This window comes from Grammomys surdaster, unplaced genomic scaffold (genome assembly GCF_004785775.1).
Source record: "Grammomys surdaster isolate TR1022 unplaced genomic scaffold, NIH_TR_1.0 128, whole genome shotgun sequence".
In the NCBI taxonomy this organism is placed as follows: domain Eukaryota; kingdom Metazoa; phylum Chordata; class Mammalia; order Rodentia; family Muridae; genus Grammomys; species Grammomys surdaster.
Window position 1 is genome coordinate 6,425,755 of NW_021604586.1, and position 14,703 is coordinate 6,440,457.

The 14,703-nt window shown below is 54.3% G+C and overlaps 2 protein-coding genes across 2 annotated transcripts in view; one reads left to right on the plus strand and one right to left on the minus strand.

The window, feature by feature from the left end:
• Window positions 1-639: 639 nt before the first annotated feature.
• On the minus strand, window positions 640-10,847 carry Rnf166 (ring finger protein 166). The gene is made up of 6 exons (XM_028753816.1): window positions 10,609-10,847; window positions 5,061-5,217; window positions 3,482-3,594; window positions 3,109-3,223; window positions 2,830-2,937; window positions 640-1,776 (listed from the first exon to the last, which is right to left on the minus strand). The coding sequence occupies exons 1-6, from the start codon at window positions 10,761-10,763 to the stop codon at window positions 1,711-1,713; spliced, it is 714 nt and encodes a 237-aa protein (XP_028609649.1). The 5' UTR covers window positions 10,764-10,847; the 3' UTR covers window positions 640-1,710.
• Window positions 10,848-10,902: 55 nt separating this feature from the next.
• The window catches only part of Ctu2 (cytosolic thiouridylase subunit 2), a 4,831-nt gene continuing 1,030 nt past the window's right edge, over window positions 10,903-14,703 (plus strand). Inside the window, exons 1-10 of the mRNA XM_028752549.1 lie at window positions 10,903-11,012; window positions 11,243-11,317; window positions 11,611-11,689; window positions 11,835-11,894; window positions 12,812-12,872; window positions 13,181-13,290; window positions 13,393-13,679; window positions 13,755-13,890; window positions 14,072-14,203; window positions 14,576-14,667. Of these exons, the coding sequence (XP_028608382.1) occupies window positions 10,945-11,012; window positions 11,243-11,317; window positions 11,611-11,689; window positions 11,835-11,894; window positions 12,812-12,872; window positions 13,181-13,290; window positions 13,393-13,679; window positions 13,755-13,890; window positions 14,072-14,203; window positions 14,576-14,667 (1,100 nt within the window). The 5' untranslated portion in view covers window positions 10,903-10,944. The remainder of the gene's footprint in view (window positions 11,013-11,242; window positions 11,318-11,610; window positions 11,690-11,834; window positions 11,895-12,811; window positions 12,873-13,180; window positions 13,291-13,392; window positions 13,680-13,754; window positions 13,891-14,071; window positions 14,204-14,575; window positions 14,668-14,703) is intronic.

A 14,703-nucleotide genomic window follows, 5' to 3' on the forward strand; every position in this document is an offset into this window, starting at 1 on the left:
TTTGACTTGCCTGACGTGTCCCACTTAAGTGTTAAGTGTTACAACAGAGACCTGCCAATGGGTGCCACCTGTGAACAGAGTGGTATGATAAGGGGTCATTGTGAGCAGACACACCCATAACATCTCTGATGAGCCTGGCTGCCAAGTGACTCTTCAGCTTTTTATTATGGTCTGACACAGGGCCTTATTTGTAGACCTAACCTCCGAGAGCTTGCCATGTAGCACAGGCTGGCCTTGAATTCGAGCAATACTACCTCAGCCTCTTGAGTGCTGGGTATCCCCTGCTTGAACCACCATACTCACCTCTCTTCAACTATTAGAAACCCTTGGTAAGCTAGAAGACGGCGGGGCCCTGTGTCCTGGAGGTGGCCCTGGAAGTCACAGCAGCTGGCCTACTTCACAAGATCCATGATCCAGCCTCAGAATAGTGAGAAACTGGAGGCAGAGATGGAGAGAAGCAACTCGGACTAATGCCTCAACCACTCTGCAGGCCACCAGGGGCCAGGGAAAAGTCACCAAGGGCACGTGGTGGTATAATCACCAAGGAGAAAGCACCTTGAGACAAGGAGGAGCTGTGGACCCTGGCAGGCCCAGCCCACACTGACACTGGTGTAGTAAAATAACCCAGGACCAAGGCTCCCATGGGTGCTTGGAAACACTTTATTTAAACTCTTTTGAAAAGACAGCAATTTATGCCATGAACAGAACAAGATGCTGACAAATGTTTTCTGGCCTGACCTGCCACTAAGCAGGTCTCTCTGGTCCTCGAGGGCTCTACCACTGGTAAGAGAAGTCCCTGCCTGAGGAGGGATGCAGCTGGCTCTGGAAGGTGACAGGGCAGAAAGGATCCGTTCTGCCTGGGCTGTTGCCTTATATCTGCTGGGAGCAACCACAGCAAGTGGCCGGGTGCTAGGATTTCTTCTGGGTCATCATCAAAAGAAAACAGCAGACAGGAGCCACCTCCTTAGAGAGCACATGGTTTGGAGATACCACCTGTCACACAGATGACAAGCCCTGGCCATGCCCACGCTCCTCCCACCTGTCACACAGACGAAGCCCTGGCCACGCCCACGCTCCACCCTCTGCACTGATCCCACATGTGTTTATTTTTGTTTTTTTTTTAAAAAATATAACTTTGTAAATGCTCCATAAAAATACTGCTCTTCCTAGTCAAACACGGGTATTGCGATAGAAGAGTAACTGCTTTGTCTTTGCTCTAGAAAACGTGAAAAGATTATCACACAGGATAAGACAGAAAAACGCAGGGTTCCTAAATATCACAAAAGCCAGTACCAAATGCTCACGGTGGAAGCGAAGCTAGGGACCGGGTGGCTGGCAGCCTTGGCTGGGCACCTCCTCCCCTGGTCCTGCTGGGCACAGCTTAGGGCACCTCATCCTTCTCCGCACAAAGACATCAAGGCTGGCAAAGACAGCCAACTGCTCTAACCCAACGGCCAGCACCTGCCCCTTGAAGCACCGAGGGCCCAGTGCTGCTGGCCAAGACCCGGTGGCCCTGCTTGATGACAAGGGGCCAGCTAGCCAGGATCCCAGCCTGGGGGTTCTGAGCCCAGCTCTCCTTGTGTAAGATTCCACTTGGCCCGGTGAGGCGCATTCCTGTGCAGGTGCCAGGGCACAAGGGCAACAGCCCTATCCCTTGAGGCGGGAGTGTGTGTCTTCTGCCCCAGATGAGGCAGGTGGCCAGGCTGTGCCTCAGTTCTCAGAGAGGGACAGAGCCAGGGCAGCCTGGAAGGCGGCTTCCTCGTCGATGCTGTAGTCCTGGGGACAAGCAGAGACTCATGTGGGAGGAGCAGGACAGCTCCCAGCACCCAGACACCCACTGTCACCCTGTGTCCTGAGCCTCCTCCACAGAATGCCTCCCCCAGTTCTTACGTGGGTCCCCAAAGGTAGCCTTGGCTCATGTGTGCAAACCAGTGCTCTGCAGGCTTGTGACCATGAGGCGTGCTTTCACGAATGACCTTTTTCCTTTCAGATGGTAAGAGTCTTTCTTTCTACAGCTTAGCTTTTGGTGTGTACGTATAGACATGTGCCACAGTGTGGGTACGACAGAGGACTTTCTCCTCATATGGGTACCTGGGATTGATGTGTGCCACAGTGTGGGTATGACAGAGGACTTTCTCCTCATATGGGTACCTGGGATTGATGTGTGCCACAGTGTGGGTACGACAGAGGACTTCCTCAGTCCTCACATGGGTACCTGGGATTGAACTCAAGTTGTCAGCCTTGCCAGCAGGAGCCTTTACCCACTGTTCTGGTCAAGAACTGGGTTTTCTGAGGTGGAAGTTTAGTCAGGGCCATGAGGTCTCCAGCCTTGGGGACCCTACTTGGCTAGAGGCTGCAGGAGATGGTTGGGGTGTAGAGGCTGCAGGAGATGGTGGTTGGGGTGTAGAGGCTGCAGGAGATGGTGGGTGGGGTGTAGAGGCTGCAGGAGATGGTGGGTGGGGTGTAGAGGCTGCAGGAGATGGTGGGTGGGGTGTAGAGGCTGCAGGAGATAGTGGGTGGGGTGTAGAGGCTGCAGGAGATGGTGGATGGGTGGGGCCTTTGACCTAGTTAGGAGCGGGCAGGTGTACTCCTGAAAAAATCCTTCCAGTTTCCCTCCAGAGTCTCCTTGAAGGAAACACCTTATCAGAGACTCAGTCTCTGCAGCTGTTACATAGCCAAGGTAATGCCTCAGGTGGTCCAGAGAGGGCACCCAGGGCCCCAGCAGCTAGCCTCTTGTAGGCCCAAGCCCTGACAGGTCTGGGTGCCTGGTGCCCCACATCCAGTGGCCCCTGGATCTTGGCACTGCCATGGTCAGCGGGAGACACCTACCACAAAGGTGTCATAGGAGAACTTGTGCCGGTGCAGCAGATGCTGCAGGAAGTTGGCGCTTTTGTAGCTCGGGTCCCCCCAGGGCATTGCTGAGCAGATGGGGCATACCTAGAAAAGAAGTTGGGAGTAGCAGGGAGGGGCCCTCTCCTGCCCACTTGCCCACCCACCCACTCAGAGTATGGCATGCAGAGCACCTTCCACTTAGGGTGTCCCATTCCCCAGACCAGGCCTGTTCCCCATGCCTCCCTCAGGCAGAAGCCCCAAGCTGCTGACACTCACCACACGGTTGGGATCACTACGGTGACTTTCCACACAGTGCTTCACCAGCTCCTGCTGATCCAGATTGCGCGCTCCACAGTAGGGGCAAGCGAAGGTAGACCGGTTGGGGATGTTGCTAGGGGTGGGAGGACACTGAGTATGCCTGGGCTAAGAAGCCACCCTCCCCTCTGTAGACAGGCTGGTGCTGACCCATCCCCTGCAGCCCAAAGGAGCACGCTATGTCTTGTAAGGAAACTCCTGGGCCTCTCTTTTACCCCACACACTGGGGTAAAGAGCCATGGCCATGAGAGAGGGGAGGCGACTGTGGGACCCTTGGCCTAGGAAGAACCCTTGCTCTGCCCTTCTTGGGTCCCCATCCTGAAGGCCTACCTACCTGGGGATGGGCTGGGAGGTGGGCACCACAGGGACAAACTTGGGGCAGTTGGCCATCTGCTCCTGGACCTTCAGGCATGAGGAAATGTGCGCTCTCATCTTTGCCAGTGTCACCTGTGAGACGGACGAGAGAAGCAGAGCTGGGCAGGTTAGGCCTCGGGCAGCAGAGACAGAGACTGACCAGCGAAGGCACCAGACCCATCCCTCCTGCTCTCGAACATGCAGAGCCTCTGAGCAGCAACCTACAGCTGGGGCTTCTGGAAGGGACCCTGGTGAGGAACAGATACCATTTAAAGGTACATGGGTTTCTACAGAGCCACACAGACACAGCAGTGTTCATGGCCTTCAGGGTAGCTAGCTGTATAGGAGAGATGTAAGCCACTACTCCTTAGGACAGGACTAGCAGGCCCCATGCCTGAGTCCCTAGAAAGACCTGCACATGGGAAGCTGTTCCATTGAGTAGACAGTCTTATTAGGAAAAAAGGCCCGTACCACCCAGCTGGTCCTATCAAGTCACCACAACCATGCCAGAGAAAGCTGGCCAAGGGCGGCAGCCTGGCCTGAACCCAGCCCGGGCTCAATGAGTAACTCTGAAGAGAGAAAAGAAGCCATGGTGAGCCTTCCCGAGGGTGGACACAGGCTGAGGGTAGACACTCCACAAGACTGAGGAAGGGGACCACGTCAGTGCACTGCCCTTGGCAGGTAGATACAGCACATGTCCCCAGTAGCCAGAGTTTGTGCCTAAGACTAGCGAGTTCCAAGAAGGTCTCCTGAAGCCACTTGTCACAGCTGGATATCCATGCAGGATAAATTTGTTCCAAAAGACAGAGTATAAACTCGAGGTGTTCAGGTGAGGTTTGCAGCCACTTCACATACGATACTGACAAGATCCTGACCTCACGTCTCCCTGGGAAAGGCTAACCAGGGCACCCAAGCACCAAGGGGACCACAGCAGCTGACTCAGCCCAAGGTCACTCCAGTTCATCTGCCTGGTGGCCTTTGGGACAGACACTGTGACAGGTTTACACAGTCACAGTTTATTAACTAGACGCAGGGATGTCTGAGACCTAACTGCAGTGTGCTCGCAGCTGCTGCTTTTCCTAGGAACAAAGGAAGAAGGTGGGAGCAAGGTGGGTTCTGGGGACTGTGAGCCATCACAGGTGGCAGGACCTTGTGAGACAATACAGTGAGTAGTGCCCAGGCCACTCTGCTCAGGACAGACACGACACCAGGTGCCAGGAGCTAATACTCAAAGGCCCTGTCTTTGTCTGGCTGCACCTCCCACCTCACAGCCCCCAGAACCTTCTTGGCTTCCCCCAGATCTGTCCCAGCCTGAGCACAGAGTCTGCACGGGCCACAGCGCAGTCAGTCCGGCCGAGGTCAGGCAGTTTTCACAGCATTGCTCCCCTGGAGCTCTGAAAGGGTCCGGCAGCTGGCTTCACACTGGAGCAGATGTGGTTCAACAGAAAGGAGCGTGAGCCCATGCACCCAATTCCTCCAGGGGAGAGTGGAACCCATCGGCAAACTGCCCCCCCCCCCCCCCCTCCCCCCGCCTGAGGAAACCCGAACGGGGCGGGTACCTTCTTGTTGCAACCCCGACAGGGTGCCTTGTAAGATGAGAGCTGCTTCTCTACATGGGTGGCCTTGTCCACTTTCTTGGGGTCGAAGGGTAGACGGCAGAGCGGGCACAGAGGGGATGGCACCTGCAGACATGGCTGGAGGCACTCCCCGCAGAACCTGCAGGTGACATGGACCCGAGGCTACTTCCTCCAAGCCAGTGGGTGACACTGCTACTGATAGTTCTGCAGTTCATACTGATAGCCTTGTGTTCATAGCCCAGCCCCACTCCAGCCCCAGCTGGACACAGCTAAGAGGTGAGCTGCCCCCAGCAGTACAGCTCTCTTATGTGGTATATCCCCTGTAACCTGTACCCCCAGAAAGAGCGTCTCTGCGGCAGGATGTGGGCTCTTTCCTGAATGTCTTCTGATCATGTGGTGATTGACAGAACCTTCATGTCAGGGTATCAGTCCAGGGGCCAGGGAGTAAAACCACTAACAACTGTGAAGAAAATCCCAGGCCTGGAGCCCAGATTCACCAGATGGTCAAAGCTGGCCAGGGCCAGGCTTCTAGGCCACAAGGTTCTTGTACCCCGAGAGTCACAGCTTAGTGACAGGAGGGACTGTGCAAGCTCTTGCTAGCAGGCTCCCAGATGCCAGCAGTGCGAGTTCTGTCTTTGCCTGGCCACACCCGAGCTGGTGTTTGTGGTGTCTGCCATTCAGCAGCTGCACACCAGTGGGGAACAGGACAGGCATGTGACTGCATACGCTGACGGCTGTTCTTGGCTGTCAACCTGACCACATCTGGAATTAACTAAAACTGAATGGCTGGGCGCACCTGTGAGGGAGTTTTTCCTAATTAAAACATTTGCTGTGGGAAGACCCACTTGTAATCCAGATCTCTGAGGTGAGAAGACGCACCTCCTGCGAGCAGCCGGTATAAAGGACACAATGAGGAAGCTTGCTCTCACCGAGTGCTCTCGCTCTCTCTGGCCAGTCCGTTCTTTCACTGGCATTAGATGTGTAGACTGAAAACCTACTAGATTCTTGAACCTTCCATTGGTAGACAGCCATTGTTGGACTAGCCATCCACGGCTTGTAAGCCATTCTAATAAATCAATCATACACACACACACACACACACACACACACACATTTTCATTCTATTATGTTCTATTTCTTTATAGAACACTGACTAAAATAGATTTTGGGGTCAGAATTGTCTCTAAAGCAAGAAGAGAAGTATAAGGATGAATTTGTAAGTATCTGAAACAGGCTTTCCAATCTGTCGACACAGTTACTAGAGCCTCTCCTGGAAGCTCAGAGCACCGAAAGCCCACGGTGTGAACTATTTTATAAACTTAAGACGAATGGACTTGATTATTCTGATTCACCAGCTGAGAGGCAGTGGATTTGGTGACTCTGTATTAAAAACAAAATTGACAATTTGTAGCAAAACTAAGGGGAATGATGGTGCGAGGTAGTTGCTCCTCACATCCCCAGATAAATAAAAAAGGGGAAAGACTGAGCTGTGTGGTTACAGCTAGCTGACCTTTAGCACAGAGAATCCGGTAAAGGACAACAGTGGAGAATGATAAGACTGACCACTTCAGAAGGGAATAGCAGAAAGGTTTCGAGGTGCACCCTGAAGAGAACATGTCAAAGAGCTACAGAGTGTACACTGAAGAAAATCAAACCTCAGTCTAAGGTTGGCTAAATTACAGCAAAAACTCCAGCCCCAACCTCAGAGGGTGTGACAAAAACTGGTAAAGAGTGGAATCCTGGAACCTGGGATGAAGATGTGTGGGAGGACCATACTGACGCTGAGAACACTGACGCCTTGGATCCTCAAAGGTCTCCCTCTCCTGAGGATGTCTCCTCCCTCAGCGTGTCCTCCCATCTCCGACTCCCTGAAGTATTGCCACTTCTACTGTTGACTGAGGAGATTCTCGTTGTCTGCTAAACCAGCAGTGACTTTGAAGGAAATGCCAGGCAAGACAGCACTGATATCCCTCAGTCCCTCAGTGCCCACCAACAGGTACCTCCAGACCCATAACTAGACTTAAGGCTAGCAGGCTCCTAGACGGGAGGTAGACAGTGGAGTCCTGAGGAGGTGAGCCACACTACTACAGAGCTCAGTGAGTATGCAGAAGTCTGGGGGATGTGTGTGGGAACGGAGTGTAAGTGTGTGGGGTGACGGTAGAGGGAACATAAAACTACGTCAGGCTGAGTTTGTTGACATGAGCCCATGGAGTGAAGATTCTAGGTTTAACATGGAAGCTCACAGCTTTTGGTTTTTTGTTTGTTTTCTTGAGACAGGGTTTCTCTTTATAGCCCTGGCTGTCCTGGAACTCACTGTGTAGACCAAGCTGGCCTCAAACTCAGAAATCCGCCTGCCTCTGCCTCCCAAGTGCTGGGATTAAAGGCGTGCGCCACCACTGCCCAGCAAGCTCACAGTTTTAAAAGGTGACCTCTGCACAGAATCACAAGTGCTCATTAATAGCACCTAGTAGGAGGAGGGGAAATGACTCAGCCTCCAGAAAGAAGGCATCCTCCAAGACTACTGGCTACAAGAGGCTACAAGAAGACAGTTTGACTTCTCCTTGAAACTTTTGGCCAGGCTGTGGGGTCGGAATGAGGAGTCACATTGGTCAGAAGAGATGTCAGAATATTCCTGAATTTGCAGGTGACTCAGCCAATGTCCCTTCTGGCATTTTGAGATCTCAAGAAAATGTCCTCTTTGCAGCAATAAGGCTGGTAGACCCACTAAGCAGTGACAAAGGTTCCTGCACCCTTGTTTTTGGTGGAGCCACCACCTGGCAGGCCATGTTTAACCACGCCGAGAGAAAGAAGATCAGCCTGAGACCTGACACTCAGTAGGTGTGAAGGACTCTCAGGAACACTTTTCTACAGTCAAAGTAGCTCTCTCTCACCTACCTCAGCCTCGAAGAGCAGGCTGAGATGGCACCAGCAACCACGTACCCAGACTTGGAAACCCGGTGCCATTTATATGAAATGTGCATCATGTGACCAATCCAGAGAGAGAAACAACTGGTGAGCAGATGCTAGGACTGTGGAAAGAGTGGCTTCTTTTGGGGGTGGGGAATCTTCTAAAGGGTGCTAAACCAATGGCTTCTACAGTTTTTAAAATTTTTTGAGACATGCGGCTGAAGAGATAGCTCAGTGACTCGATGGCTAAGAACAGTGCTGGTTTGATTTCCGGCACCTACATGGTGGCTATCAACTGTCTGAAGCTACAGTCCCAGAATGATCCAATGCCATTTCTGGCCTCCATGAGCACGCGCGGTGCAGACACACATGCAGGCAAAACACTCATAAACAAAAAAAAATTTTTAACATAAGATTTCACTCTGTGGCCTATGCCAGGCCTTGAACTCGTTACTGTCCTATCTCAGTCTTTGAATACTAGGAGTGCTACCAACCTACAGGTGGGAGCCACCATGCCTGGCTTGTGTCCATACTCTGAATGAGGAAACTATGCAACACTGAATTCTACCTCAGAGAAACTCAGAGAACAAGGCAACACTGGGAAAGAGGAACATTGTCCCAGAAGAGCGGGCCTTCAGAGAAGCTGATGTTGACGGAGAGGAAGGTGCTCATTCTCCTCTAAGAACGCAAAGTCTCAAGGACACTGCTTGTCTACGAGGTGACTCTCCCCAAGTCACAGCCTCCAAGAGGAGGAAGTAGAACAAAACACTGGGCGCAGCTCTTGGCCTAGTTTCCAGACCACACTTCTCCCACAGAGAGTTCCTGCCTGCATCTACAGAGGCTGGTGCTGGGCAGCTTCTCCACCAAGTGAAGCAACTGAGGGGATGAATGTGGGAGAGAGGCCCCCATTGTGTCACTCCTTCCTGTGTTCTCTGACAGGCAAACATTCAGAGGCCCTTGAGGCAGCCAGTCCCCTCAGGCAGGGTTGCCCTGTAAAGTCTCAAGATTGCTCTCTTTCTGGGCACAGCATCTCTGTGGCCTTGGCATAGTTCCTTGTGCACACCTCCACAGTGGCCCTACTGGCATACCTCTTGCCTGTATCTGCAGCCTCAAAGCCTCCCCACTTACTCTCCCTTGTCCAGGTACGGGGTGCAGCAATTCTGTAGGGTTTTACTCATGAGAAAACCTCAAGAAACAGCTTCTGGTCAGGTGGCTCGAAGACGGGAGGAATCGGTGAAATTGTAAAAGGTGATGTAAAAGCTCAACCCTCAGGCTTATTTGAACACAGGCTACACCTAGCAGACACTGCAAATTAAAGGGAGGATTGAACAGCTAGGGAGATGGAACCAGCAAGGAAGTCAAAGTGAAGCCGTCCCGACAGAAGCCTGCAGAGGGAACGATGGGAACAGGTTTACAGGAAAGATGCTTGCTTTTCCATCCCGTGTTCTCCCTTGTCAGGAGGACAACAAATAGTGATTGGTGAATACTAGCAAACTGAAGAACACAGAGGCCTGTGTGCACAGTGAAGGGGCTTGTTAAAAATGGCACCTCACAGAACACACCTCACAGAACGCCCACTCATGCATGCATACAAAAAAATGGGTCCTGACCAAAGATTGCCTCCTAGAATGTCAGAGGAGCATTAGACCAGGCTGGAGCTAGCTGTGTTCTTACAAGATAACCTATAGAACTCTCCAAAGGGATGGAGTCTTCTGTTCCGCCTGACCTAGGGGGCAGAGAAAGTGAAGGCAGCTCTGGATGGAGACAAGGTCTCTGCCACCTCCCTGTATGACTAGCAGGCACACGCCTACCCAAGCGGTTCCAGTTCCCTCTGCATTAGAGCCTCCAAAATCAGCTGCCTCTGTTTGCAAAATGCCTCCCACCAATCTGGGTGCACCTTGTCCAGCTCCAAGCAGCGTCGAGCCCCACTACCTCAGCAGCGTGGCCCTCTACTGAGAAGTCCTCCTGCCCTTTCTCCATCTGCTAATCTCAAGAGCTGTACTGTGGGGAGGTCACGGAGCAGACGTTCTATCTTGGCTCCCTCCCAACCAGGCTGGGGCTGTGAAGGCCCTGAGGACCGCTCCCTCCCGCGAAGAGTCACATCCTCAAGTTTCTGCTCCTGAAACACGGGAGGAGGAGGAGCCAGATTTGGGGGTGGGGGGAAGGTCTTGGCTCAGCTGGGCCCCTAACGAAGTGCTTGGTGTCTGGGTCCCTTTAGGCCCTGCTGTCTGGAAGCTTCATGTTCAGAATAGGCCAAGTCCTTCAAAACAAAACACCAGGCTCCAAACGAGCCCCTCTCCTAACTTTAGGGAACTCATTTCCTTGACAGTCAAAACGAGCAGACATGGGGTGGATAGAGTGGGTTGTAAAAGCCCACAAGACGTTTATTTACAAACCCGCCCGATCTCTGCAAGCCCGGACCCCGGCGCTCGGCGCAGCGGCCGCGTCCACCGCCCTCGAAGCAGCCGGCGGCCGTTGGCAACGCGCGGGGCCGGGGCGGGTGCAGGGCGCGCGTGCGGCCGGCGGGTAGGGGCAGGGACTGCTTCCCCACGTCCCCGTTCGGCCGCCAGCCACGACCCCGGCCCGGACCCCCCTCCCGCGGGCTCCCGGCGCGCGCGCTCACGTGTGGCCGCAGCTGCCGATGGCCACTGGCCGATGGTACACCTCCAGGCAGATGGGACAGCTGAACTGCGCCTCCAGGCCGCTGTCGCCGCCCGCGGGCCCAGCCGGCGGCTGCCGCTGCTGCGCCGAGGCCACCAGGCTGCGGAACATCGCCATCCCCGGGCAGGCCGCCGCCGCCGCCCCCTATCCAGGCCGGCAGACCGGCGTCACTGCCGCGACGGCGCCGCGCTGGCGTCACCGCTCAGCCCCTCGTGTGGCGTCATGACAGCGCCCGCTCTGCGGTGACGTCATCTCGGCGCGCCGGCTCTCTTCTACTGCAGTCCGGACCAGCCCCTCCATGTGTCAGGCCGGTGAGGATTACGCGGGCCCGGTGCAGCGGGAGCCTCCGCCCGTGCCTCGGCCGAGGTAAGACCCTTCTACCACCAGGCCGAGGACAGTCCCCTTCGGTCCTCGCAGCCAGCGACCAGAGTTCCAGGGCTGCTGTGAGTCGGGAGCTGGAACTAAACATAGGCCCTGGCATGTGATGTGATGTGATGGCGCTTCCTCCGCCAGCTCGGGCCGGGAAGGGAGACACTGACTCTCCCAAGCCCGCAGTGGTGCGAGAATCTGCCACGTATGTTCTTGTTCTCTCAAAGCCGGGAGCAGAAATGTGTGAAGTGCGCGGAAGGCCGGCCGGTGGTGGTGATACGAGCGGGAGATGCCTTCTGCAGGTGAGATCTTGGCAGCCCCTCCCCCTTGCCAGGCTCGCTCGGTCCTTGGAAAGGCGCGGTTACGTTGTACGCGCTTGTCCCATGGGCCCTAACTATAAGTAGTGGTGATGGTAACGACCCTTGTCATCTAAACTAGGTTCACCTGTCAATTCAACACTACAGATTCCATGACAGGAGAAATTACCTCCGATTTGAGGCCAGCTTGGGCTACAGAGAGACCCAGACCTTGTCAATCAAAATCCCACAATCTCTTGGGCAGGTGCAACCAGCCTCCCTTTGCTTCTGTGTTACAGGGACTGTTTCAAAGCGTTCTACGTCCACAAATTCAGAGCCATGCTTGGGAAGAACCGGGTCATCTTTCCCGGCGAGAAGGTACATGTGGGACCTGGGCGCTTGACTGTCCGCCTTCAGCTGGCCTACTGTCTCTGGACTTTGAGGGTAGATTTGGTGTCTGGGGCTGTCCAAGAATTGGATCAGACATGTTCGCATTGAAGATGCTCTGTCTCCCCACCCCCAGGTGCTCTTGTCATGGTCTGGGGGCCCTTCATCCAGCTCCATGGTCTGGCAGGTTCTTGAGGTAAGTTTATATTATCTTCTGGCCATAGGCTTCTGGATTGAATTAGCCTCCTTCCTCAACCTGTACTACGAGGTTTTTGGTTGACACTAGACAGCACCCCCACCCCAGCTGGGACACCTTTAGGTTGTCCCATGTATATTCAGCAGTTGTGCAATCCAGAAGCCCTATGTAGGGTCCCAGGCTACCTCCCTGTTTAGCTTTATTAATACACAGTTTCAAAGTCTCGCCAGTCATGACTGTGAACAGAAACAAGAAGCGGCCTAGGTAGAAGGGAGTGAGGCAGATGGAACAGGGACTCAAGCTAAGAATGTCTGAACCTGCAGAGGTATACAGGGTTTCCTTGAGGGACCCTGTGCAAAGCAGGGACCTACATGCTCTGCTCTCTCCCTGTAGGGTACCAGCTAGAGGGGCCAGTGGAGAGGCTGTCTTGGTAGGGTAGGTGTCAGTGGCAGTGCTGCTCCAGTGTGTCTGATCTGGGTGGTACTTGAGTGGCTTTTGTCTCACCTGTGGGTCCCCTAGACCTACATGTGGAGGTGAGAGCTCACTGTGAAGTCATTTGTCAGTGTCTGACACCACTTCTCTTGGGAGACTCTGCCCCTGCTCTCCACATATTGTCACCTCTGTTCTTACGTTCCAGAACACTTTCTGAGAATTCTGGGGTGCCCAGCAGATAGTAAAGTGACCCTACCACCTCATAGCTCAGCCGCTGTCTCAAGCTGCTTAGGTGTCAGAGACAGGCTGGGGGTGGAGTTCTGAAGTTTCTGATAATAGGACATGCCCTCATACAGGATTGAAAACCTGGCCCCCACACACCCTGTGAGGAGGGAAGACCTAGGCAGTTTGGTCCACTGCCTGGATAGTCTGAAGTCCAGAGAAGTGCTTTTGGGCAGAGCTGAGTTTTGACACTTCCCTTCTAGGGCCTGAGTCAGGATTCTGCAAAACGGCTACGCTTTGTGCCAGGAGTCATCTATGTTGATGGTATGTGTGGCCACCCTTCCCAGTCCCAAGCAATGGGTGAACCCCACTGCTTTCCAGGGGACAGAGGTGCCTTCCCAATTGTACTGAAGGGCCCAGAGTTAAAGAAGGTGAGCTTAGAGCTGGTCTTTGGGGCAGAAAGTTTCTTTAGCTGTGAGGAGAGTCTGTCTGAAAACACCCCAAAGAAAAAGCCAGTCCTGCACTTACAGAGCAGACCTGCTGGGACTGTTGTGTGTGGCACCGACCCCTCAGCCTGTCTCACCAGGCTCTTCCTCCATGAAACCTTCGTGCTTCCCGCCTGGGTTTTACAGAGGGAGCAGCCTGTGGCCAGAGCCTAGAGGACAGGGTGAAGACGCTGGCTGAGGTGAAGCGGATTCTGGAGAGCACTGGTTTCCCTTGGCATGTGGTTGCCTTAGAAGAGGTAGGTGGGTCTGCCCCGGTAGAGGGTCCTGTGGTGACCTTGGAGGGATACCCATCGGGCTCCACGGGCCTTGGACTCAGTGTCCCTCTTTGATCCTGGAAGGTGTTCAGCTTGCCACCATCAGTGCTGTGCTGCCCTTCCCAGGAGCCGGCAGGGACAGAGGAGGCCTACAAGGCAGCCGTGGACAGCTTCCTGCAGCAGTGGCATGTGCTAGGGGCTGAGGCCTGTGGCAGCCCAGCTCAGGGAGAGGAGCAACTGCATCCATCCCACAGCCAGGAACCCCTAGGCATGGCCGGGTACCCCAGAGCTGCTCAGACTGAGGCCTTGTCTAGGTTGTTCAACTCCATAAAGACACTGACAGCCAAAGAGGAGCTTCTGCAGACCCTGAGGTGAGCATTGCCGCCGGCCCTGCCTGGCTCGTGGGAGGGGCTCCAGCTTCAGCTCCTGTAATTCTCCCATCCCAGGACCCATCTGACTGTGCATGTAGCCCGAACTCATGGCTACTACAAGGTGATGACAGGGGAGAGCTGCACCCGCCTAGCCATCAAGCTCATGACCAACCTGGCCCTGGGGAGAGGCGCCTTCCTCGCCTGGGACACGGTATACAGGGTCTAGAGGCCAGGATGTCCCTTAACTCTTTGGCCTCCTCCATTTGAAGGCACCTTTGGGCTGTCCTGGAATCTTTCAAATGGAGAGGGGTGGGACCCAAGCATAGATAGTGGTGGCAGTAGCAGCCACACTGCTAGGAGGTGATCCACACAGTGTGTGCTCTGCTCCCCAGGGCTTCTCAGATGAGCGACATGGGGATGTGGTGTTGGTGAGGCCCATGCGCGACCACACACTGAAGGAAGTGGCCTTCTACAACCACCTGTTTGGTGTCCCCTCAGTCTTCACACCAGCCATTGATACCAAGGTGCGCCTTCGGAGGAGAACCACATGGGCTGGTTGGGGGCAGCCCCTCCATGTAGAGTCAGAAATCCCCAGTGCATTATCAGGGCCTCAAATCATCCCCTAGGGCTGGCCTTGAGCTAACTGGTTCTCTGTGACCTTAGCACCTACCACCCGGCCTCTGAAAAGTCCAATGGCAGTATCCATGTTTGCAAGGCTTCTTCAAGCATGACCTGTATCCTGGAAGTGGCTTAGGGGTAGAGGGTCTGTCCCCGAGGTGAAAGGGTGGCAAGATGACACTCTGAGTCCTGTGACTGGTCTCAGTGCTGGCCACATGAAGCTACTTGTTTTAGGTCCCTCTGGGCCCTTCTGAAGTCCCCCATCTGATTGTCCCTAGGCTCCAGAAAAGGCTAGCATCCACCGGCTGATGGAGGCCTTTATCTTGAAGCTGCAGATTCTGTTCCCTTCTACAGTCAGCACCGTGTACAGGTGTGTGCCCTCGGGTGCTGATGTACAGTACCGTGT